Below are 26326 nucleotides of genomic sequence, written 5' to 3'. Positions count from 1 at the left end.
AACTCAATATTGCACCAGCATTGTGTTATTATGCAACACTCATGTGCAGATATGCTGGCTCAAATGTGCTCATAATTTAGAAGCAAAATATCCATTGAATTATTTGATGGTCTGTGTGTCTGTACTGCATAAATAGTCACAAAATGACATTGTTTTTCGATTTTAAGATATTGAAAAAATCGACATCAAAGTTGTCAGAGAAGGAGACAGTGTGGTAAGAAGCTTAATCGACTCCTCTTTCAATCTTTTGTTCAAGTGGAATTGGTTGGGTTGATATTTTTATGGACTGTCATTGTGTAATATAGACAAGGTCAGCAACTAGATGGTCAAATTCAGGCCCCAGCTGGAGTACAAGTTGGCAAGATCTTGCCATTAATCTATTTTGGTGACTCAGTGTCTTGGCTGTCCTCCTAAACTAGCTGCAGGATTATTCAGGTCAGGTGTTTTTTCTACATACTGGGGATGGTCAGAAAGAAACATTACCTGCATTCTTATCCAAACTGCACATATTGAGGTTCTGGGAGTGAGTGTTACCTGAACAGGTCTCTAGTTACTGCAGTGTATTTGATTTGACACACATTGTTTCACCTTTTCCCTGATTAATGCTGATTCTCTGTCCCTTCTAGATGATAGAAAATGCAAGCCAGCTTTCAAGACAAAGAATTGTTGACGATATCTTTTGGGCCCAGTGGGATATGCTGGAGCAAACATTATTTTACATTGCCTCAAAGGTTGAAAATATGCACTATTTTGTTGCTTTGGTTACGCACTTGCATGCTATTTATTCATTGAAAGTGTTACATTTTAATATAGTAGCAGTGTTACTGATAATAAGGAAGATAGAAATGTGTTTTGAAATATACCTCAAAATTAGACTTTCATGCCATCTGCCATTTATGCCCTGGTACTTAATTGAGTAGGGGGGGAAATGTGATTACCTACTGGAGATGGAACGGGATCCTGTATTACTGAGTTGAATATTAGGAATCTAGTAGTGAGAATGGATTCTTGAGTGATTAAGTGTTGATTTTGCGAAATTCAGCGGAAGCTTCTCCTCTATGTGTCTACAGTTCCATATTCGTCTCTGGGGTGAACACAAGCAGAGTCTTCAGCCATGGAATGAATTGCATTTTATACCAGAAGGTATTAGCAATCAAAAGACTGCAGGCCAAAGCTTAGAACAACCGATTACGAAAGAAAGTGATTAATATTCAGTTGGTGATGAAAGTAAAAGATTGGTTACAGAGGCAGCATTCAAATTGGGTTGGCAGCTATGGGGTGAAATCTACAAAGTGGTAGAGGCTGGATGGATTCAGTGCCAAGAGTTCTGGGGAGAGGGCAGCAGGACCCAGCGAGACACAGGTGGCTGAATCAGATTAGGGTGGAAAGTTGGGCTATAAACAGCTCCTTCTGCCAGCAGCGTGGCTTGATGGAGGAATTGGAGAAGCAAAGAGGCAGAAACAGGGTACGAAAGAGGAAGCTGGAGGGCAGAGAGTATCTCTCTTACAGCAAAGGCAGGGGGGGGAGAAGTTTTCTTCTTTAGGGGACAATAACTATAAAGCCCTTTAGGTCTGTGATGGGGAAGTGAGGGCTAGCAGAGTCCCACAGGTCTCCAAAGCCTGATGTTATACACGGCTTCTGCAGTTGAGGGCAGCACTATTTCTGAATACTAGTTGCTGGAAACTGCAGCAAGCTTGGATCCTGTTTGTGGGTTTCCTGCAGGCATCTGGTTGGCTAAGGTGGGAACAGGATGTGGGGCCAGATGAGCCATTGGCTTGATCCAGCAGGCTCTTCTTATGTTCTTAGAGGATTGTAACGTGAGGCAACAGGCTGTGCTTTCCTCTGGTCTTTAATTAAACTGAATACAAAATGATAAAAAGATGGAGTGGGGGAGAGCACTGGGAAAGGAGGCAGGGAGAGGAGCCATGCTGACTTGGGGTAGAGTGATCCTATGAAGACTGATGTTTTGGGGGAAAGAACCTCCCTGCGGGAGAGAATAATGGTCTCAAGGAATTGTAGAGTTGCAAGGCAATGCAGGACTTCCAGCTAAAGCATCCATGACAGATGGCCATCCAGCCTCTGCTTAAAGAAGGAGAGTCCACAACCTCCTGAGGGAGACTGTTCTACGGTTGAACAACTCTTACTGTCAGAAAGTTCTTCCTGGGAGGTTTATACTAAATGAAGAGTGACGAAATACTAGATTCATTAGATAAGATATTCACGTTTCCAACCACAGTGCAGAGGTATGTGGTGTACAAACAGATTGCAGTGTGCCATATATTTGCATTGGGTCATTGCTGATCTGCCATGGGCACAGAGCTTCTTCCACCAGGGCTTTGAGTAGGTCCAGTCATGATGTAGGTTGGAGGTTAAGTAGAAAGAGAGGCACTTGTATGTTCTGGAAGTCTCATACTGGTGTGTGTGGTGTGGTGTGTGTGGGTGTGTGTAGACATACACACATTGAAAATAGCCAGCAAGAGTCCACTGTTGATCTAAACTGAGGATACCCAGTACAAGCTTCAAGTTCAACTTCTCTCTGAGTGCCTCATGTATCTGCATATTAGCACTTGAAAGGCATCAGGGAGATTTCTAACTAAGGCGCTATGGCCAAGCTTAAAAGGACAGTGAGTCTGAGTTCCTTGGTAGCAAGCCTGTAAAAATGTCATTTTCCTGAAAGTAAAAAAATACTAGCACCAGAAGTGTACCCAGGTGTGCAGATTAGGGTGCCCAGCTGTCACAGCCTGGCATCTTTTTTTCCAAATAATTCAGAACTGCTGATCTAGCTATGAGGCCACATTGCACGAGAGGTATACTTTTGTGGTGGTTTTTGCTGTTGTTAATAGAGTTCCTGGTACCAACTGTTAAAAACTGTGCAGGGCAAATGTACTTAACCCTACTGAAATGTTGTTGCAAATTGTAGACTGTAATTTAAAACTAAAACACACACACAGCTACTCAGAGTTTTCAAGAGCTGCTCTGAACTGAGAATAGTGTTTGCAGTTTTTCTAACATGTCTGTGCCAAAAGGCAATGGGAAGCAGCTTGACACCCACAAAAGGTTTCCTCTTATGAAACTGCAAACAATGTTTTATGGTAAGCAAAACCATAAGTATTTACAGACAGAAGGTAGACAGTCTGGGGGAGGCAGGAAGGAAGTATCAAAGCTGTGTTGTGGTGAATTTTTTGTACTTTCTTTCTGAATTGCTTCAGGGCACATATGTTCAAAGAAAGGTCATATATTTTAAGGATGGAGAGCTTTTAAGGGCAGAATTAGATGTTACAAGGTCAGATACAGCTCTCATGCCTTTTCTTCTTCTCTCACAAATTGGACTCTAAAGCTAGCAGTGAGCCTGGCTGTAGGGAGTAGTAGTGTAGGGAGATGCATTAGGGGGATACTATGGGTTCAAGAGCAGAGGACAGAATTATTCTCCCCATGCATGCATTCCCATTGACTTAGCCAGCATGAGCATGCTTTGCCAAGATAATGTCCAGTTCTTTCTCAGTGGTTTAAATGTATGCCAATAAAGTTTCTCTTTGTTGTAGGAATCAAGGGACACACTATACTGCATCCAGTTTTATCCTGATAAAAACTTTAAACTAATAGTAAGTTCTATTAAGCTTTTATTTGTTCATTTCGAAATACAAACATTCTGTTGATCTAGACTGCAATCGTAGCCTTATGGTGGCACTGTGGGTTAAACCACAGAGCCTAGGATTTGCTGATCAGAAGGTCGGCGGTTCAAATCCCTGCGACTGGGTGAGCTCCCGTTGCTGGGTCCCTGCTCCTGCCAACCTAGCAGTTTGAAAGCACGTCACAGTGCAAGTAGATAAATAGGTACTGCTCCAGTGGGAAGGTAAACAGCGTTTCCATGCGCTGCTCTGGTTCGCCAGAAGCGGCTTAATCATGCAGTCCACATGACCTGGAAGCTGTATGCCGGCTCCCTCGGCCAGTAAAGCGAGATGAGCACCGCAACCCCAGAGTTGGTCACGACTGGACCTAATGGTCAGGGGTCCCTTTACCCTTTACCTTAAAGCCCATTAAACTCAGTAGGACTTACTCCTGAATAGACATGGTTAGGATTGTGCTGTTTAAATAGTCCACAAAAGGCCTCCATTCTATGAAAAGTTCATCATTTTGATCTCTTAATTTTGCTGTCAGCTTTGTCATTTCTGCAGAGTCCATTACTTAGTGCCTTTCTGTTTTCCAACAGCTTGAAACACCTCTGGATATCAACTTGGATGACATAGGATTAAAGTGAGTTTGGGTGGAGTGCATTCTAGCTGTTTTCTTCAGAGCTATTTAGAATTGAATTAAGCAATATCTCAGCTTCGTGTTCTGCTACACATACATCTCCGCACTCCAAACCAGTTGTAAAATCATTTCCTGTCAGGAGGTATTGCCGTTGGGAAGCTGAATTCTAGAGGAGACCATTTGTGAGGTGCTCTTTTAGCGCTGTAGTGGCACAATATTCAATGTAGATAGTGATTGCAGATTTATTTCTGCTTCTTGATATCCCACGTATATTTATGAATTGGTTTTCTGTTTGGCAAGCCTAAAAGCAGTCAGTGATTGTTCCGTGCTTCCCTCAATGCTGCAACAACTTAGTTCTTTTTTAATTTTCTTGCATATATACAAAGATGCAAGAATTGATGAAGATGACTCCATCTCCTGAAGATTTAATTCAGACATAATGGTGTCATTATGAGGAAGAGTCCAAGCAAAGCACTGAGTTCATGTGCTTAATAAAACACAACACGCTATGCCTTGTGGAAACCATGGCTTGCCAGCCGATCAGATTTCCAAACAATTATGAAATTGTATTTGGAATCCTAATTTAATGGTAAACTGTGGTTTGCACAAGCCACAGCCTGTCACATTTAGACAAAGCAGCAAACTATGGTTTGCTGCAGATTAGAAGCAGAAGCTTCCAGTCTCCTATTGTGTGCCAAGGGGAAGAAGACTCCCTGCAGCTTAGTCTCATAATGACAAATTTGTTTGAGGGCTGCCAGTGTCTAACTTAGGCTGCAGATTGATCTTGCCAAGGCTTCAAAGATGTCACTATTTTGAGTAAAGAAGCAAATTCATGTTTCTGTTCCTAGATCTGTGAATTTGGATTTTAACTATTCTCAAGACCAAGAGATGATATCTAAACCTTTGAATATTCAAGTTTTTACCAGTGAAACAGGTAATGTATACATGAGGCACAGACTTGTGAACCTAATTTACCCAAACCTTTGGGTTTTCCTTGCAGCTGAATTCTTTCTTACCTTTCACCATCATACAGTAAATTTATCCCCTTTAGGTATGTACTGTAGTTGGATACAAATGCCAGAAAACGTCATGCAGGAACCTAGCATTTGTTGTGAGAAACATGCCTATTTAAATTACTGTTCTTCTCTACTTAAGTTGGGACACACTCTGTTCTCTATCACTCCTTCCATGAAACTTGCTGAGAAGAGCATGTCTGCATCACAAATCATGTAAGGCACAAATGATATATTCACATCAGTACCTGAGCTCAAGAGTGGTGTAACAAAACAGCTCTTTTATTTCAAAGTAATATATTAATGTGTATGTTACTGATCTGCTTTTTTATTTCTTTTGGTAACGTGAAGGGTGTTTGATGATTACTGTGTTTTGCCTTGATACAGACATGAAAAGCAAACCTTTTTTCAGAGGTGTAATCATCCTGTCTCTCAACTGAATTCATTCCACTTCCACTACTAGCAGAAAATTTTACTAGAACTTCCAAAATGTAATATCAGTACTTCAGGTTTAAGGATGAACTTGTTTGATGACACACTATATTATGATATAATATATGAGCATATATGTCTTAGATCTTTGAGCCACAAATATCCAACATGCATAAAGGGTTTTTTTAGGAAGCACCTCTGATATTCACACCTTAAGTGCACAATATCACATGTATTTGCCCTCTGAAGTGTTACAGGTGTGTGAGAGATGACTACAACACATTTTGGCAGTACAGTCATACCTTGGATTGCAAACGTGATCCGTGCGGGAGGCATGTTCGCAACCCGCAGCGTTCACAGCCTGAAGCACCGCGTGTGTGCATGCGTGTAACGCGATTTGGCGCTTCTGTGTATGCACATGGTGTCATTTTGTGTTTCTACGCATGCGCAAGTGCCGAAACCCAGAAGTAACCCGTTACAGTACTTCTGGGTTCAGCACAGTCCACAACCCACAGTGTTCGTAACCCGAGGTATGACTGTACAGGAAGATAACATGTGTTCTGCATCTGAACTCTTCTTCCATAGTGGGTAGGCTGGAAAAACTGAAATGAAATATCCTCTGCAGCTTCCAGTATAATACAGCTGCAAGTGACTTAAGTACCGTATTTTTCTGTGTATAAGACTAGGTTTTTTCCCTTATACATGGGGGCGTCTTATAAACGGAAAAGTACGGTATTTAACAAGTTGCTTTTTTCAGGGAGTCTGAGAGAAGGAACAGCTGTTCCTCCCAGGAACCTTGAATGTTACTAGAGCAAACAACAAAATGCGTAGTTCAGAGAGGAAAGGTTAGAGCTACCATGTTTTTGAGCACAAGGGGTCAAACTGTTTGAGACGTGTTTGAGATTTCCTTCCTTCAGCTTCTAGGACTGAAAGAGTTTGGGGAACTGAAGAAATGGATCTGGTCCAAGTACCATTCTGTTTTCTTTTAAGTCTGCAAAGGAAAAGTCATTCATATTGTTAACTAAACCACTACAGGGAGATGACTCAGAGATATGCATGTAGCCATGGAAGTATCGTTCCACGCTGGGCTTTAATCACTTCATTTTTCTAATATTAAAGTGGACATTTTATAGTTGCAATTTCAGGTGGAACACACTTTCTTCTTCTTTTTCTAGGATGTCTCTGCATATGCTGTAACCTGGTTCCTGCTAGTCCTGAAGAAGTAACATACTCTGTGTCCTTTTTACATAAAGGTATGTTAATAGTGCACTCCTGTGCATGTCTACTTAGAAGTAAGCCCAACTGAGTTCAGTAAGGCTTTTCCAGGTATGCGTGGATAGGATGGCAGCCTAATGCATCTTGTCCAAACTTTGCTGTTTGTATTCTAGAATGCCTCATTCTGTTACAGGATTTGTATTTATTTTAATCTCTGTCCCTTCAAGCCTCCTTACCCCTTTGATACTTGCTTTTGTTTCATATCCAAATTTTCAAAAGCAAATACGTCTAATTTCAATTATTTAATTTTGTAAAGAATAAAGTAGATAGTGAAAGCACCAAAGGAAAGAACTGTTTAATAAAACTGTATGGAAAATATCTTCTTGAATTCATTGTTTTTGTTGATGTAAAATACAAGAATTCAAATTCAAAAGTACTCTCTGCCCATCATAGAATTACAAATGTATGTAATTTGCCCATCATAGAATTTTGCATTGTCAACACAATCTAAGCTGTATTTTTACAACATTAATATTATGGTTTGCAAGAGGACTTTGGAATTTGCCTGCTTTAAATTTATTGTACTTATTTATTTAAACAAAGCTTTTTTGGGGTTTTGCTTAGTAAATTTTATTCAAGGCCTGCTCTTGGCTTCCTTGATTCATAAATGGGAACCACATTCCCCCAGACACAATTACCTGAATATTCTGCACTTCAGTGAATAAACCAGAGGATTTTATCCAGTGCTTCACAAATGGAGTCTTATTTTCACAACAGAACTTCCCTTCTTTGCCTCTGCATTTGTGCTCCCAGTATCTCCTCTTGAGGGTCCCTCAATCCTCAGGAACAGATTTTGAGGGTGCAAGGGAGAGGGGCTGCAGGTGATTTTTTGTGCAAGCAGAACAGCAACACCGGACACAACCCAAGAAGATTCAGTTAATAATAATTTCAGCTCAAAGTTGAACTTTGTGATGCAAGTGGAAGCAGAAGAGTTGGTTCTGTAATGTTACACACACTTATCTGAGAGAAACTGTTAAGTTGTTGGTTGACATAGCAGATGACACAGCGATTTCTCCAAAGCAGCCCTTTATTTTGTAAGCTGGAATAGAACTGACTGCAAACAGCTCAGCCGGCCTGCTTTTATAGGCAGCCGGCTGTCAACATTGTAGCAACAACAACCCAGAGTTTCCCGCCTAAAGTAACTGATGTGGACCTGAGTGAAAACTATCTACAGACCTGAGTGAAAACTATCTACAGTATCCCCCTGCTGGCCCAGGGTGAAACTTCACTACATAACAGAAACGACCAGGGAATTCAGTAGGCCTCATTTCTTAGTAGATATGCATAGGCTCCAAAGCATTTAATCCACAACGTCCTCCAAAGCATTTAATCCACAACTTCCTCTAAGGCAGATTTCTGATTCTTCTAAGGGATGTGGGTGGCACTGTGGGTTAAACCACACAGCCTAGGATTTGCCGATCAGAAGGTCGGCGGTTCAAATCCCCGCGACGGGGTGAGCTCCTGTTGCTCGGTCCCTGCTTCTGCCAACCTAGCAGTTCGAAAACACGTCAAAGTGCAAGTAGATAAATAGGTACTGCTCCGGCGGGAAAGTAAATGGCGTTTCCGTGCGCTGCTCTGGTTCGCCAGAAGCGGCTTGGTCATGCTGCCCACATGACCCAGAAACTGAGGACAAATGCCGGCTCCCTCGGCCTATAGAGCGAGATGAGCACGCAACCCCAGAGTTGGTCACGACTGGACCTAATGGTCAGGGGTCCCTTTACCTTTAAGAAGCTTCTAGCAAAGTGGTGGGTAACCTTTCAGGCTGTAGGGTTGTATCTGCACCACCACCGAACTCTCCCATTGGCCATGCACACTTCCTCTTCATATGGTGGTCTAGACCTGGTGATCACTCATCGGGTATCAGCCCGTCCCAGGGCTGTGTTCAGGAGTAACCTCTGCTGTGAGGTGAGGCAGTGGTGTCTTTCTAATGCTGAATTAAGATATTTTGGAGCTCTGGTACAGTTCTCAAACTAGGACCTCCCTCCCTTCCTAAAGGCACACATGAAACCAAGTACCACAAAGTAAGTCTTGTGGTTTCTTAAAGAATAACAAATTGATCCTGGCATAAGTTTTCATGGACCAGAAGAAATACTCCTGAGCATGCGCAGATGGGGCAATAGAGTTAGGCTCTCACATGATAAGTTTGTTGAATTACACCTTCTTCCACCACAGCATGCAGAGGTGTGCATGTTCACAAACAGAGAGTCATATGTGCGACACTGGGAACGGCAGAGTGCAAATGAATGACAATTTCAAATTTAAGGTGGAAACCTAGCTGAGGTGGAACTTTCCAATTTCTATTTTTCTATTATTTGTTCAGGAATAGTTGTATAAAACTGACTTTGTGTCTGTGGTATACTAAAACACGCCCCCTCTTAATCCTTTGCAGGTTATAGTAAAATATATACTATTACTCTGGAAAGAGGGGATTCCTCAGAAGTGAAAGATCTTACTTTTTTAAATCTTGGTAAGTTTCTAACTTCCTCTTTCTCCTTCAGTACTTCCCTTGATTACATACAATTATGATCAAAAATCCTTAAGTGTTTTTTTATTGTGAAAAGTGGAAATGTACATATTTTCCTTCCTTTGTCTTTCCCAAGATGATTGCTAAATAAGCAAATCTTTCTGTATTGACCTTCATTTCGTTTGGCATTAGCAAGAGGCTTTAGTTGTCTACAGTCATGAGACCACAGCATGCTTTTCAGGGGAAATGAGAATAACCAGGCTGCTTATTTCCTGTGGCACGGCATGCATGACTCTTGCTGTCTTGTGTATTGTGCCTCTGAGACACGGGAGTGGTTTTTGCTGGCAAAGGAAAATAGACTGGGAGTCATGTAGTTGGCACACATACAGGATACAAGCATTCTGGTTTTAATGAGATTAAACATACATAGAATATTGTTACAAAAGTTGGGTGCCTCCCTCTCTTTCTGCTGAGCAGTGGCAAGAGCCCATGGGGTTCCAGGCACTCACTTGGGATCTATGGTCCTCTGGAGAATTGAGACATGGCAGAGGCTGTTATATCTTTAAAAAATATACAGTGGTACCTCTGGATATGCACACCTCTGGTTGTGTATCCTTCAGGATGCGAATGCGGCGAACCCAGAAGTATTTTTCTGGGTTTTGGGTTTCGCCATGCGCGCATGCACAGAAGCACTCTTCCGCGCACATACGCAGAACAGGCACCTCCAGTTGCGAATTCCTCCAGAACGGATCCCGTGCACAACCGGAGGCACCACTGTAGTTTATTCACCTATTCACACATTCAGGCTGCATGGATGGAGTCCAGATCTTAGAACATGGTTATTTCAAGAGGGGCTTGTATTATTATTATTATTATTATTATTATTATTATTATTATTATTATTAAATTTGAATACCACCCTATACCTGCAGCAGTGCAGTCATCTTTCAGCCAACCTGCCCAAGATGGATTCCAGCCTTCTTCCTGCTGCTGCATCTTCCCAGAACCCCTTGCTGCCAGACACACAGTTACCCAGGCAACCTTCCAAACCCTTATCTCTGTTCACACCTGAAGGTGGGGAAAGCAGTTCTCTTGCATTGCCAATGGCCCTCAATGGTCTTTCATTGTTTCTTAATGGCCCTAGCTTGGCCAGGTCGTTTTGCATAGGCTAGCCCAGGAATTCCTCTGCAGCTTGTATTCTCCCTGCAGATCCCTAATAACCAAAATCCTACCATTTATTAATTTCTAGGGTTTAGGGGGCCCCCCTCCAAATCTATAACAATATTTTGAATACAATAGTTCTGAATAACTCATCTCTCAAATAAACCTGAGCTGTAAGGATAATTAAGTGCTCAAAATTAACAATTCTCTCCTGTTTCTCCCCCCAAACATATGTATATCTGGTTGTTATGAAAACAACTACAGACTATTATGTGGCTGTCTACTTACCTGGACACTTCCTGCATCTTCTCAACACTCAGCATCCTGACCTGATGTGCTATAACTTCTTTCTGACAGGTACAGTGGATTCTTTAACAATTAGTTCTGCAGCAGCTTCTCTCAACAGAAAGCCCTTCTGTGTCCTTCAGGTGCCTCTACAGAAATGAAACCCACATGGACAATGCAAAATAGAAAGAACAATGAACTTTAGAAAAATTTCAAAGCAAAGCCTCAAGCTCTCTAGCCAGTGTGTACTGTCATGCTCTTTCCCAGTTTTCTGCACTGGCTCTTTAATGATGAAATTTCGGGCAAAAAGGCAAAGATGCCATTTACACCACTGTGTACTCAGTGCACAGACAGATTATGCCCTGAGGGCATCTTCCACCAGCATATTTTCACCACATATGCCTTGGAGATAAATGGGTGTTTGCACAGTAGAACATTATACACTGTGTGCTCTTGAGCAGGCCCCATTAATTTCAAAAAGGGGTTTGTATGAGAACTACAGAGTTTGACCTCGCAATAATTTGGAAGCAATGTCTGGGTGGAAATTGCTGAAATGTCCGTGAAAATTTAAACGTATAGCAACTCATGTTGGATTTTGGCAAATTTCCAAAACAACGACAACAAAAAACTCAACAATTTTGGCTAAGTTTCACTTTTTGAAATAAGGCAACCCTAGCTTATTCCCAGATAGAATTGTGTCTAGAATTGCAGCCTCATTGTTTTATCTTCTCATTTTTACTGCACGCTTGCATGGTTCTAGTTTTTCTTTTACCTGCTCCCACCCACCAAATATAAAACAAAAACAGGAATGTGATCCTACCTTTTCCTCTTCCAACTGACAAGCTAGGCAGTTTATGTGGGATATTTCCCCCCACTTCGAAAACATGACCCCATAGGAAGGTTTGAATGGGTTTATGACGACAGGGCATCTTTAAGTTTCTCTCTCAATGTTGACTTCCTGACAAAAATTACCCCTCCCACCCCCCACAAAACTGCAGTACCCCCTGAGGGGGGGCTGTATTTGGGGGTTCTATGTCAGGTTTTAAATCCTTTTTCATTTGTTATTTGCTTGCCTGGACTTCTCCGTGAGTAAGCGTGGGATATCAATTTAAGAAATAAATATGTAATACCAAGCCGTATAGGGTGGGGTGGATGAGCATCCTCCATTGCCCTCCCTTCAAATCTGGTGAGCCCTTCATTAGTTTAATGTAAATACTGTTCATGTGTCATGTGTCATTGCTAGCTTTTTTTGATCACGTAGCACAGGAGCCACAGCTTTCGAAAGCTCTTAGAATAAAGGCAAACATGTGATGCGGGAGGTTCCTTTCCTGCCTTGATTCATGTTTTCAGTCACCTAAAGGCAAAAGCATTGCAGCGCTTCTGAGAAATGCCACCAGCCTTACTCACCTGAAAAGCACACCGTATATACCGGACATTAGTCATACACTGAAGCATGCAAAACGAAGGGTGAAAGTCACTGTTGTATTATAGGGCTTCTTCCTCATGGAAATTACACTGCGGCACGAGGGGATTTGTATATTTCAATGTGCCTTGTGAAATGTAAACTACTTCTCTGCAACCCTGTGTTATTCAGGTGGGAATGCAAAAATTAATAGCTTGCACACGAACGCCCTCCTTTCCCCTCTCAAGTCAATGGTCTTGGATCGCAGCACAGGAAGCATATTTTCCGTTGCAATAAACAGGCAGGCCTTGCTGCAGTTTCTGTGGAACAGCAAGTTGGATAACGACAGACTGGCAGCGCTTCACTGTTTACTTCTGCATATTGGAAGCGCTAAGGAATTGGAAACCCAGGTGGGAAAAGGATTCATTTTTTTCATGCAGCACAAAGGTGGATGCCATTTTGTGTGTCAAACATAACAGCACAGTTCCTTTTATTAAGCAAATAGTTGCTAAGGCCATGTGTCCCAATATTGGCGTTAAAAATATGCCGCAATCTGAAAGCAGGAGCCCATATATGTGTAGGAATTTAACGCAGCTCCTACAGAAGTTTAGCTTCGCAAAGAGTTACAGTGGCTTGCAGCCCCCTAAAGTAGGTGAGAACAAAGCCACAATTTTGGGATGGGCACAGTGGTAGAGAGTTGGGGAAAGTAGAAAACGTTCCAGAGATAATCTGCACTCATTGTATAAGTTTGCAAGCAAAAAATTAGACGACAGTAAGATTCAGATGATTCGGGGAGACTTGATGGACTCCGCCTCTAGTCAGTCAAAATGGCGGGAGGAAGAAGCTTTGTTGCTTGTAGGTTAAGTGGAAGGAGGCATATGTTTAGTCTTGACTCAGGAAAGCAAAGCACAGAGATTTAAAGTCCTTATGTTTTTACTGTAAACCTTCACACCTCAATCTGTGCTGACCATTTTATATTCTTACTTTCACAGATTATCCAGTGGATTATTGAGAACGCAGCCACTTGTTTTACATTTGACCCCATACAGGAACTTATCATTGGTAGGTGCTTCTAGGACTGGTGTCAGGCTGGAAGTGGTGTGGGGTCTGTATACATGAGTTTGTTTGCCTAAAAATTCAGAGGTCATAAATCATTGGAGGAGAAACCCATTGGGAGGGGAATTTAAGTCAGGCTGACTAGCCCAAGGTCACTCAGAGAACTTCATGGCTGAGAGAGAATTTGAACCATGGTCTCCCAGGGGCTGGTCCAGCTAATACACCACTCCTTCTGAGAAGCCCAAGGAAACCCATGCCGATTCTTCATATCTGATATATTCTTTGAACTCCTGGTATTTTTTGGAACAATTGCAGGAAATACATTGACTTGGAGGTCGCCAAAAGCCTTCATTGAAATGTTCTCTCAATTTTCTCAGCTTCTTTGTACTGGAGAATGTGTCTGAAGGACAGCAAACTGGATAGCGTTTTACCATATACACCACTCCTGTCCTGGAATGAGGTAAGACAAATGCAGAATTGAAGAACTTACCCTTTCTCTTCAGCTAGGATTTAATTAAGAGTCTGTACAGTGGTGTCCCGCAAGACGAATGCCTCACAAGACGGAAAACTCGCTAGACGAAAGAGTTTTCCGTTTTGGAGGTGCTTCGCAAAACGAATTTCCTATGAGCTTGCTTCGCAAGACGAAAATGTGTTGCGAGTTCCTGCGGGTTCCCCCCCCCTTCCCACCCCTTTTCCTAAGCTGCTAAGCCGCTTATCAGCTGATCCGCTAAGCCGCTAAAAGCCGCTAATAGCGCTAATCCGCTAAGCCGTCAATGGGCTTGCTTCGCAAGACGAAAAAACCGCTAGACGAAGAGACTCGCGGAACGGATTCTTTTCGTCTTGCGAGGCACCACTGTAATCACTCCTCTTTAATATGGCCCCATAATTGGAAACGGGGGGTGGTATCAGGCTGCCACTGTTCCTGTGTGGGATTCAGTCACAGACCAGCAAATTTAGGTTGTGCAGTTACAGAGGATGTGTCACTCTTGCACAACAAACCCACGGCCAAAATGGGACTTCCCAAAGTTACAGGAAAATGCACTGATAAATGTGGTGTAACAGTTGGTTGACGCAAAGTTGTCTAACCTCCCTGCAGTTTTTTTGCAAACAAATTGGGATGAATGCTTAATAAGCAGGTTGTCTTGAAGCAACCTTGAGCACAGAAGAGAAGACTATTGCCTTTTTTTTTCATAGCCTGCTATCCAAGTCTGCAGGAAAAATTGGTGCCACATCCCTAGCCTAGATTAAGATCTTGTGTTCTTGTATTTGTAGGATATCCCTGGAATTGTATGCAGAACACACATTATCTCGCTACCTGTGTTAAAGGTATGTCTGCATAGGAGACACTTGCTAGCAGGATAGAGAGTTCCATGTTTGTGGTTTTCATAAATACTTACGTAGGTTTATCTGTATATGTAATTCATCATATTTTACAAAATTGCCACTAGGGGACACTATTGTTCCACATTGTTTTTCAACAGTTCTATCAAATACTGTCGCATACTTGCTGCAAGAGGGAATACCTGCAAACTCTGAGACTGAATGGTGCACTAAATGCCTTAAGTATCTGGATTTTGAAATGATTCCAACATTTACTGTTTTTCACAGAGTAGTATCAGAATTCCACACCCTCATGGATTTTATATGGCAGATGTTTAAGCAGGAGCAGGCAGGATTCAAGGTCTATTGTTTGACTTCATATTTCCTTCAGAATCCATGTCAATGTTTCATTCAACATAATCGTTTTATGTTGTACTGATGTGAAAACGTTGAGCATGCGTTAAAATTACAAGCAAGGTCACTGCCAAATACTTCAACACGCAACTAAATTGTTGAAGTTAATATTTGAAGATTTAGCATAACCAAACCTACTCTCAAGATTCCCCATCTTCAGGAGAAAAATGATGGTTGCTTGTATTTTGTTTCAGTGTATAAACATTTGAACTTATCAGTTTTGAGGCTGTGCAACAGGTTAATGTCTGGGTGATGCAAAATTTCTCTATCACTCACTTTAAAGCTCTTTGCATACCAAAGCTAGACTCTGCATGTCTCATTATCTTGGTTTGCTTAACTTTTGTTTATAGGAGGAAATAACTTCTCTGCTCTCTCTCGCTCTTAAGGTACAGAAGTGCAAAGGCTTCTGGGAAAAGCTAGGTTCAAGCTTGGAATGTTCCAGGTGTTTTGACCCACACATGTGTTTCAACAGCAAGCTGCTTAGGCTGGAACGGGATAAACTGCTTTTAGATGAGGTAAATGGATCTCAGTAATGAATATTATGGTTCAGACTTTCTATTTTGTCACAGCCAATTTATCTGTATACTGTGTTCCTCACAAGTACATTGTGCTCAAAGTGGTTCATAGGATATATAGAGTATAGTAACCACAATTATAATACATTACTATATAACAACCACTGCAACAATTGCAGTTGATTTAAAAACATATCAGAAGATTAAATGAATGTAATAGGACGTACCAGTAGACCACAAAACAATATCCAATATCAATGTTGTAATCACATTAAGCAGTTCATTTAGTAGTTAATAATTCAAAGACCTAACAGTATGATACCACAACCACATCAAGCTAACAGAAAAAGAGGATAAGATAAAACAAAATAACCGCAAGACACTTTAGAGAACTCAGATCTGTAAGTGGATTTGCATATTGATTAAATCACATGACAATTTTTTATGTGAATTGCTTGTTGGCAGAAGTAGTTTTGTAATATATGGTTGCTGTATTAGAGAAATAACACATTTTTGCACACTCACTCATTTCCCTTTAACTAAAAACCACCGTTTTGATTGGTAACTGGTTCTGTGTTCATGAAGAAAGGTTTGTCCTACAGTGAAGAAATAACTGGGCCTTGCTGTGGATTCACATGTTCGCTGGTAACTTTAAATGCTCATTTAGACATCTCTTTGCCTAATCCCATTTCAGTACTCCTTTAATTTTCCATCTAGACGGGTGTGATTCAGCCTGGGGTGACCAATGTAGGCTATGTATTTTGTACACGTGGCTTCTCCTAGTCAGGGCAAGAGCTGGTTCAGGTGTAATGAGCAACCAGTTGCCCATTCTGTGAATTAGCTTACATGAAACTCAGGTTCATGCATTTCCAAGTATCCTACTGTTGTGTAGCCACAAGGAGATTAGCTCTCCATTGTGTCCTAACCCAGAGTACTGTGGGTGGTTAAACTGCAGTTTGTTAGAACAAGACAGAATCAAAACATTGTGTAACGTCCTTGCTTGTTCTGAGACAACGGTATAAACAAGAAGAGAGGTGGGAAGTGAGAAGGCCAAGGCAGGCTTATTCACATATCTGGAAACCATGTTTTTTGTAATCTCGGCCAGCTCAAAGAACATTCTGGGGAGCACAGGACCCACTTTTATTCTGGGTCACATCCACCTTATTCTGGTTTTCTGGAACTTAACTGAGAACTTCTGAAGCTGTTGCTTGCACAGTTGGAGTAGATAATTTGACAATGTAGGTTTCCTGTCTTCCTTCCTTCCTTTTATTTTGACTTAAAAATTCTTATTAGACATTGATAGAATAAAATTGACTGTATCTCATAATGTTCTTAATTCAAGTAATTTACACTTTGATTTAGAGAACTGAAGAGAGAACAATATATACGGAAAGCATGCTTGAAAACGCAAAGAAGTAAGTTGATTTCTGTAACGTTGCTGTTTCCAGAAAGTGAAAGACTGCATTTTAAAGGGTCTGTCCGTTTTTAGTGTGTTTGTGAAATTTAGCTGGAGAACAAGTTGCAGATGCCTCCAAAAAACACTTTGGCTCCTCATGGCAAACAGTCAATGGTCCATTGGTAACTTCAAAGGGTGTGGGTTTCTGCTATCAGGTTAAGCAGGGACACCATCTTGTTGGGACTGAGTTATGCTGGGCTTCCCCCAAAATTTGATCCCATCACTCATGTACCCCGGGGGACACATGAAGCCAATGCCCCCATTTGCAACAAAAGTTGGCGCCTCTGATGTTGAGTGTTCACCCCTCTTCACTTTCATCAGCACTGGCATTTATGTTGGAGTTCACAGTGTGATGGTAGAGATCCATGTGACAACTGCTTCTGTATATTCTGACTGAGGCAGGCATCACCTGACACAGAAAGGCCACCCTCCCTGTCATTTTCAGGCTGCCCCCAAGACAAAACAGCATGCCTTGCAGTACTGGCGTATCTGTGGCAGAGCAGCACAAGGAAACGCTGTTTACCTTCCTGCCGGAGCAGTACCTATTGCTCTACTTGCACTTTGACGTGCTTTTGAACTGCTAGGTTGGCAGGAGCAGGGACCGAGCAATGGGAGCTCACCCCGTCATGGGGATTCGAACTGCCGACCTTCTGATTGACAAGTCCTAGGCTCTGTGGTTTAACCCACAGTGCCACCCGCGTCCCTGCGTTTGTGTTACTAGTATTCACTTAGTTATCCAGGTTTGGTGTGTGATATAATTCATACCTTATCCTGTTTGGGTTTGCATTTTTGCAAGCTTCTGCCTGTTCTATTTGTTGGTGTGTGAGCATCTGCTCTTGGGTTTTCATTTCTTTCTGCAGCAGAGTTCCTTTTACAGAAAAGTTTCCCTGCATCTTTTAATTCTTTGCAGCAGCAGCAGCAGCATTCCAGCTGTCTCTTAGTGAAATTCCCATTACAGGAATAAACACCATTTGGTTCTGTTTCTCAGAGTCTTTATTATTTACAAAACGTTACACTGGTCATTAATAAAGAAAAAACCAAATAAAGCAACATAATTTATTTCTCTTTTTAGCCGTCCGGCCACAGACCTAATCCTGACTCATTCAGGATGTCTTGCTGGACACTGTTTTCAGTTTCTGTTGTGTTCTCATTTCAGAAATCAGTGATTGTTGTGTAGATTGTGTGTGTTTTCTACATGTTTGAGCAATCCCCCCTTTGAAGCACATTAATAACATTTTTCTTTTCACTCAGAGTGTTTTCCAGCCTGAATAAATGGAACACAGGTAAGACTAGTATTCCTTGATACTAAATGGCTACAAATAGTGATATTTAAATTCCTTCCCAGTGTTTCCTGTAGACTGACATTTTTGTCATACAGGCAACTCCCAATTTACACGGGGGTTACATTCCACACTGTCACATGTGTAACTGAAATCATGTATATTGAGAGCACTTTGGAGAGTCCTACTAGCTTGCAAGGAGACTCCATAGAGGGGCTTTGTTGAGGCTGCTGAGCCTCCCTGCCTAACAGCCGACATGCGAGTGCAGCACCCCCACCACCCCCGCTTCCCTGCATGTCAGCTGAGCGGGTCAAGGAAGCCAAGCTGCCCAGCTTCTGTGGCTTGCACAACTGACATGCAGGGAAGTGGCTGTGGCGGCTGCGCTACTCCGCATCTCAGCTATTAAGCGGGGAGGCTCAGCAGCTCCACAAAGCCCTGCTGCTCCTCTGGCTCATGACGAGCCCCCCCCCCAGCCCAAACAGGATGTCTACTTTGGGCTCTGGGGAGGGTCTCCTTGTGAGCCAGGAAGACTATTCAGGGTGCTCCCCATTTCCAGAATCCACTTCCAGGTTCCTGGCACCACGTGTGTGTATGTAAATAGTGAGTTGCCTGGTACTGTGAATCACACAGATTTGCTGAAGACAAAGTAAGTGTGTGGGGGGCATTTAATTAAAATGCAAGAATGCTGCTCTAGATTTCTTGGGAGAGGTGCTTGGATGAAAAGATTGCTGTGGGAACTAAGTTTGCAGGCAAATATATCTGCTTCATTTCAGTGGGGAACCCGGCCCCTCTGTATTTTCCTAAATATGTTTGTTTATCATGGAACTTTTAGTAAAGTGTTCCAAGATCAGGGTGCTGATAGTTACACATAACTTAGAGGTACCATTTGGAAGTACCAAAGTCCTGTCTCAAGGCATCTGCAAGTTAATTCCCATTCAGTTTGGGGGCCTAAAACATGGGCTGGACTGCTCATTGTGCTTACAGAAGCAAAGTGGCAAGTAAGCAATGTTTTGCTTCTAGAATCCCAACCTACACGCCAATAATCATTTGTTCTCCTCTTCAAGGATCCTGTGCATGCTGTGAGCTAAGAATGTCAACTTCAGAACAAAGAGCATTTTGTATTATTTCCCCTGATTTTCCTGGACCTGCGGGCTCTAAAGGGCTTGTGGTGGTTAGAGGGGCATCTTAGATACTACCAGCCTGTTCCTATGTTAGGCTTCTCAGAACTCACTTCAAGTTTTCTCAGGCTTGGTGCAAAGGCAACCCTCAACTGAGCTTGCCTTACATAGCCATGCATGGATATTTTATTTCCTTATGGAGAAAGACCATCACTCAGTGGTTGAGAACATACTTTGCTCGTAAATGGTCCTGGCTTCAGTCGCCAACATTGAAGGATCCCTCTTCTCCATTCCTGGCAAGCTATAGATGCATCAATGATCTGACTCAGTTTAAGGCAGTTTCTGTGTTCCCTGATTATCAAAATGCAGACAGCATGCTGGCACTACATTCAGAAGCTGCTCAAACATGTGCCCTGTTACCCAGAAGACTCTGATGTATAGCATAGTCCCTGAATAACAACAACATAATACGGCCTCTCCTCTTGTCTAATTTCAGAAGAAAATATGGTTCCTCTCTTCCAGGAAGAAGATTACCAGCAACGGTTGCTAACAGGACTGGTATGTGTTGGCAATAGGTGGCACAAGTTGTTTAAGAAAGGATATTGGAAAGTGTAAATGCAAATGTTAGCTTTCAACTTCTTCATGAAGCTCTGTTTTCTTTGGTCAGCAAAACTACTATACAGAAATGCTCACACATTTCCTCAGGTTGAATTTTTCATTGTGCACACCGATCCCTCTCGCTCTCCAGGCTTCAGGAAGCTTTCCGCAAGCCGTGGGAGAGCTGTGAAGTCGCACAGCTCTCCTGCGGCTAGCGGAGAGCTTGCCTGCACCCAGAAGCTTGGGGGGGGGGAAATAATTTTTTTCCCTATATTTCCCCCCCAAAAAACTAGGTGTGCCCTATGGGCCGGTGCGCCATATGGGGCAAAAAATACAGTAATCTTCTGGTGCTGAATATGAGCTTTTGGACTGCTGAGAAAATACCATGTAATACCCACTGGCAACCTCCTACTAAGGCCCTCTCTGTATAGAAGGCTCTAGACCCCAATTTTCACTTATGGAATTTACATAATAAGTGGGAGTATGGGTTGCATGTGCAGAAAATAAATTAGTTCACTTATTGTTTCCATGTCATAGGTATGTGTGGAGGTCGCAGGAATACATGATAGTCGGAAAGCTCATAAACCCATGTTTTTCTATACTTATACAGCATAAGATCATACAATGGGTGGGGGGAGAGGAACGCATTAATTCATGCACCATGCTGTTGTGAGTCACATGACTTCAAGTGCTGCATCTGAACTCACCACAGATATCTTGTGATCCTACTGGACTTCTTTTGTTTTGGGATATTTTTGTACCCAATTTCTTATAGTGCTGCATTTGAAAAAGTACCGGTATATCCCAATTTTACTAAAACGCACATTGCCATATTTGTAATTTTGTTGTTGTTGAGAATTTTGATTAATGGTAATGAATTAAACAAAATAATGGTAATGAAAACAAAGAAAAGAAATACAACAAAGAATAACATTGAACCAGGAATAATTAATGTGAGGCAAAGCATAAAGAGGACCATGGACCTAGATCATAGAATTGTAGAGTTGGAAGTTGGGTTGTCGCAATCCCCCATCCAGTTACTACTTGTGGCTAGGGCATAGACAATTGTTTGCTTTATAAAACTAATCTTAACTGTCTAGGATTACCCCTCCTCTTGTTCTCCTCTTTAATATTAGAATTGTAAGTTACTGGTTTGTATTTTCAGATGGTGGCACAGTTGAAAGATCATCTCACAAGGCACCTGCAGCATGTTGGCAAAAAGAAGATTGACCAAATAGCTGTGGATTATGTTTCGAAATCGGTCGGTTCTGTTTATATATTTGTGTCCCTTTAGAATGTGTGTGTTGCTGTCAGGCCTCACCATTTAGCCCGTGGGACTATTTCCCCCAAACAGCACTCACCTGCCCTACACTCAACATCCTGTGTGATGGAGAAGCAGCAGGATGGGCGCCAGGAATGAACTTCCCATAAATCAGCTGATGGTTGGGGAGTTCGGTCCTGCTTGGTTTGGCTGCACCAGACAGTTCCCTATAGGGAACTTATTGGCGCACCCAAACGTTGTGGAGAAAGCAGGATTGAACTCTCTGTTTAGCAGCTGATGTGTGGGGAATTCACTCCTTGGTTCAGGTGTGTTGGCAAGCTCTTTGACCACATTGGCTGGGCCACCAACTCTACCCAGAAAGCTGCTTTCACATTACGGCACATGTTGTTGGTCCAATTACAGCGTAGTCCTATGAATGTTACTCGGAAATCACAGATAGGTTTCCTTCGAGTTCAGTAGCACTTACTCTAAAGTAATTGTTCATAGAACTGGTCCCCTGCAGAGCAATCCCTAAGCATGTTTACTCAGAATTAAACTATACTTTGCTTAATGAGGTTTCAGCCATAGTAAATGATTTTAATCTGCTTAATTGTAGTGATGACTGGTGAATAATTGTGTGAGAATTTTGAGAATAAGTTAGAAAATTGGAAAGTCTTGTACATAAGAATTCAAATATTTTCGAAAATTATGTGGTTTTGGTAGAAATGATTTAAAGGATTAAGTAAAAATGAATTGATGAAAGAGAGAACGTAAAATTACAATATATTAAAACAAATTATTAAGATAAAACCAAGGTTGGAAGGATTTGCTGAAATAATAATTTGAACTAGAATACAAAGATGGGAGGTGTGAGGATGTCAAGGAAATAAGTAAAGGAAGAAAGTTATGTAAAGGTTTAATCTGTTCTTTTTTAAAAAATGATTGTATTTTTTTGTATTTTTTCTGTCTTTTTTCTTTTTCTTTTTTCTTTTTTTCTTTTTCTAATTTTTAAAATTCTGAATAAATGTTATTAAAAAAAGAGAATTCAAATATTTTCCCCTCCCCTTTCTAGCTGGATCTAATATGCTTGATAATGGAAAATGTTTGGAAGAAATCTAGTCTTGGTTCCTGGATCTTCTCATGGTAAGTAATTATTTTCCATTAAGTCACAATAAGTTCAATAAAAAAGAGAACTCCCATAGTGATAAGACAAAAGCTGAAAAGAGTGTTGTGTTTTTTCTTTGGGGTGGTGAGATCGTGTCATGATTACCTGACTCCACAATGCTAAGAACATTGATCAGAGCTTTATATGCATAAAGGTCTATTTAATCTTTTGCTATGGCCTGTGACAAATTCATTCAACATGTTCAACAATACATAGCTCTGTTTATGAAACGCCACAAAATGTAATTATGCTACAACTGTTGCTTTAATTTTTAGACTGTAATGCTTATGTTCCAGTTTAAGCATCAGAAGGGTCATTTTAGACATAGCATTCCTTACTACGTAATACATGGTTTGTGAGGTCAGAAATGGGTGTCAAGTCTTGTATTGTATTAAGGGAAACTGAGGCACTTTTGTTACAGGTCGGTAGCCGTGTTGGTCTGCCGTAGTCGAAACAAAATAAAAAAAATCTTTCCAGTAGCACCTTAAATGGTTTTATTATACTCTTTCCTGGGATTACTTGTCAATGAAGAGTAGGCTAAAAGTATTTTAGATGCATAAAAAAGTTTGCAAACTCCTTCACCCTTTGCTTCATTGTCTTGCACACTGGCTTTGACATGGAGATTCTGACCTAATGTCCCAGCTAGTAAACTGATATTAAATTAAATCAGAGATCCCTGTTTTGGAAAAACTGGTTAACAAAGCAGGTTCTCCAGATTGCAGCTGGCTTGCAAGAGGAGGGGTGAGCATATGGGATATGAAGCTGGACTATGAATAATGAAAGGAGTTCAGGGAAGTATGTGAATTTGCCGTTTTTACATTCCATGCTGTTCTTATCTTTTATGCAGTAGGCAGGAAGGAAGATTGGATGAGATGGTCGTATTCTGTATCATGTGTCAGATTCTACAGGCCACCAGTGGAATGTGCATGCCTTTGCCTCCTGGTAAGTCCTAGGGCAGTCAAGCTATGTGCTCCATTCATTTAGGCAGGGAGAGCCAGAATGCTGTAGTAATTATGGTCAGTACTGGACTGGAGACCTGCATTTGAAGTTCCCGCTCAACTGTGAGGCTGATTATCTGAACTTTGGGCCAATCTCTCTCTCTCTCTCTCTCTCTCTCTCTCTCTCACACACACACACACACACACACACACACCTTGACATACCTCCATAGGGTTGTTGTCAGAGTGTAATTTTGTAGGAGTGAAAAGCCATGTGTACCCCACCCTCAGCTTCTTGTAGGAAAGGGAGAAATATAAAAGTCATAGTGCCCGTTTGTGGAGACTAGCTTTCTTCAGTCCCCACTTGTGTCTGTATACTGAGGAAACTTTAAATACTGAGTTTTTAATATTGGTTGTTTGCTACAGTGGTACCTCAGGTTAAGTACTTAATTCGTTTCGGAGGTCTGTACTTAACCTGAAACTGTTCTTAACCTGAAGCACCACTTTAGCTAATGGGGCCTCCTGCTGCCGCCGTGCCACCAGAGCACGATTTCTGTTCTCATCCTGAAGCAAAGTTCTTAACCTGAAGCACTGTTTCTGGGTTAGCAGAGTCTGTAACCTGAAGCGTATGTAACCTGAAGCGTATGTAACCCGAGGTACCACTGTATCTTGCCCTTCAGGATACAGATCCTACCAAGGCAGTGATAAAATCCCAATAAAAAACTGTAAGTCAGCATCTTTCCTACCAGGCAGTTGCGAGAGGGGACTCTGTGGGGCAGGCAGAGCTAGAACGGATGCTTGGCACTACCTTTGCTTCCGCCTGTGCCTCCCCCCCCCCCAGCCGCCTTCATGTCAAGATAAGGGGTTCTTATCTAGCGGTACAAAAAATCAAAACTAACAGGCGAGCATTGATTTGAATTTGTCCTATGCCATCACCCACACACCATTATAAGAAATATTCCTGGTGTACAAATAATGTTGGCAAATTGCAACCCCATGGAGGTGGTGAATGCTGCTTCCATAACCAATTCACCTTCATGAGCCACTGGGCGAATCTTATTCTGAGCAGGAAAGATTCAGAGGAGTTATCCACGGAAAGAGGAATTGTCCTTATGATGTTGACTACACTGTAGCTTTCTGAGAAGCCGCTCTGGAGGAATTTCCTAACATTGATCTGTACCCATGCTGCTTGGCAGTTTCACAAAACAGCAAGGGGTTTCTCATCTGACCCAATAGACTTGGGCTGGTTTTCAATCCAATAAAGAATGTTTTTGCCAGAGAACTTGGCTAATCATCTTGTCACTTGTGTGGCCATTAGAGTAATGGTGTAACCCGTTGCTTATTTTTACTCAGAGTTGATCCATTGAAATTAACAGACAGGACTAAATTAGGATTAATTTCAGTAGGTTTGCTTAGTCGAACCTCACCCAGCAGTTCTGAATAGGGTGTTTGCTTTTGCTTTTGCTGAGGAATATTTCTCTCTTTCTCAAACTGCAGGATTTCATACTCTGCATATCGCGCTGGGCATCCGATGTCTCCCTTTGCATGCACTCTTGCATTACATTGACCATGGAGTGCTACATTTGACGGAGAAGTGCGTAATGAAACTTTTGAAAGGTAAGATGGATTTTCCATATCCCATTGTTAACTATTTGCTAGCAGCTCTGAATAGAACACTAGAACCGTAACAACTGTTATTTGGAAATTAAGTCTCCCTCTCCTACACGAAAGCGATGGAAGCTGGCATCACGCCGTGCCCTAGTATGTAGATTTGTTATTTGGGATGGCATGCAGGAGAGAGTCTTGAATTTCCACTGCCACATACATAGCACAAACTTCAGTATGAAATGAGGCCTGCATGTATGTATCTCTCTCTCTCTCTCTCTCTCTCTCTCTCTCTGTGTGTGTGTGTGTGTGTGTGTGTGTGTAAATAAATAAATATATGCCCATATAAGTGGGTCTGGTTTTTTTTTTTAAAAAAAGAGGATGTGTACCAAAAAGAGTTGGATTTTGGTTCACATTAAACTTTCCAGAGGGGCAGGACATGAGACTAAGATTCACTCCAGTCTTTCACTTCTCTTCATACTCTTGTGTTTATAGCATTGATAGAGAGATGGTCGGAAGGGTAGCATAAACAGAAGTGTCTTGCCGTCTTGCCTCACCTCTCATAGATTGTGGTCCACAAAATTTATGCCTCGTTAATTTGTTATTCTTTTAAGATGCCACAAGACATTTTATGTTATCTCTGTAACATTTGAGTTCAATTCAAATATTTCAGCTGCAACAAAGAACTTTGTAAATTGTGGGCAGAAATATTTGATTTTACTGAATTCATGCTGATAGAAGAGCGTAGAAAGGAGAAAATTTTGTGTTAGAATGGTATTCAGCTGGTATTTATTAGGGGTTCCGACAACCATGAAACATCTAAATTGACTGAATTAATCATCTGTTCCGCCTTGGAAGTGTGGGCTTCTAAACTGTGAAACAGCCTGGAGGGACTGGTGTTTTGGTTCCTCATTAGGATTTTGAAGAAGTTTGGTTAACAAAATTCTCTCCTGAACAAATTCACTCTCGTTAATGGTTGTGTTTTGCCATGATAAAGAGATGCTATGATTTGTAGAAAGAGCAAATATTCCAGTTTTTAAAAGCTTTATGTTTTATTATTCTGAAGGTCATCATACTTAAAGTGTTTGCATCGGACCAGAACTGTATGTGATGATGATCGGAACAGCACCCTCTTATTTCTGTAATTTGTTGTTAAGGAAATGTGTGCCATCGTGTGATTACATCATGTGTTTTTCCCTTAAACATTATGGGTTGCTGCTGGAGAAATGCACAGCCAATAGGTTGCAGCACATGTTTCTGCAGCTACACACTAGAGGGAGAGCAGATGTACTTTTTCAGTGTCAACTGCGTTTGGCAT

The 26326-nt window shown here is 41.6% G+C and overlaps 1 protein-coding gene across 2 annotated transcripts in view; it reads left to right on the top strand.

The window, feature by feature from the left end:
- Positions 1-26326, top strand: part of GSAP (gamma-secretase activating protein) — a 52825-nt gene that overhangs the window by 17871 nt on the left and 8628 nt on the right. For both annotated transcript variants that reach the window (XM_083701426.1, XM_083701425.1), the window contains 20 exons: positions 168-214; positions 627-731; positions 3543-3602; positions 4211-4254; positions 5100-5185; positions 6872-6949; positions 9361-9438; positions 10861-10953; positions 12476-12693; positions 13276-13345; positions 13717-13799; positions 14612-14665; positions 15460-15588; positions 16951-17003; positions 18296-18327; positions 19939-20000; positions 21205-21300; positions 22373-22443; positions 23313-23407; positions 24901-25020. In XM_083701426.1, the coding sequence (XP_083557552.1) occupies positions 168-214; positions 627-731; positions 3543-3602; positions 4211-4254; positions 5100-5185; positions 6872-6949; positions 9361-9438; positions 10861-10953; positions 12476-12693; positions 13276-13345; positions 13717-13799; positions 14612-14665; positions 15460-15588; positions 16951-17003; positions 18296-18327; positions 19939-20000; positions 21205-21300; positions 22373-22443; positions 23313-23407; positions 24901-25020 (1674 nt within the window). The remainder of the gene's footprint in view (positions 1-167; positions 215-626; positions 732-3542; positions 3603-4210; positions 4255-5099; positions 5186-6871; positions 6950-9360; positions 9439-10860; positions 10954-12475; positions 12694-13275; positions 13346-13716; positions 13800-14611; positions 14666-15459; positions 15589-16950; positions 17004-18295; positions 18328-19938; positions 20001-21204; positions 21301-22372; positions 22444-23312; positions 23408-24900; positions 25021-26326) is intronic.

This window comes from Podarcis gaigeae (assembly GCF_964106915.1).
Source record: "Podarcis gaigeae genome assembly, chromosome: 10".
In the NCBI taxonomy this organism is placed as follows: Eukaryota; Metazoa; Chordata; class Lepidosauria; order Squamata; family Lacertidae; genus Podarcis; species Podarcis gaigeae.
This window is presented reverse-complemented; position numbering and strand designations above follow the sequence as displayed.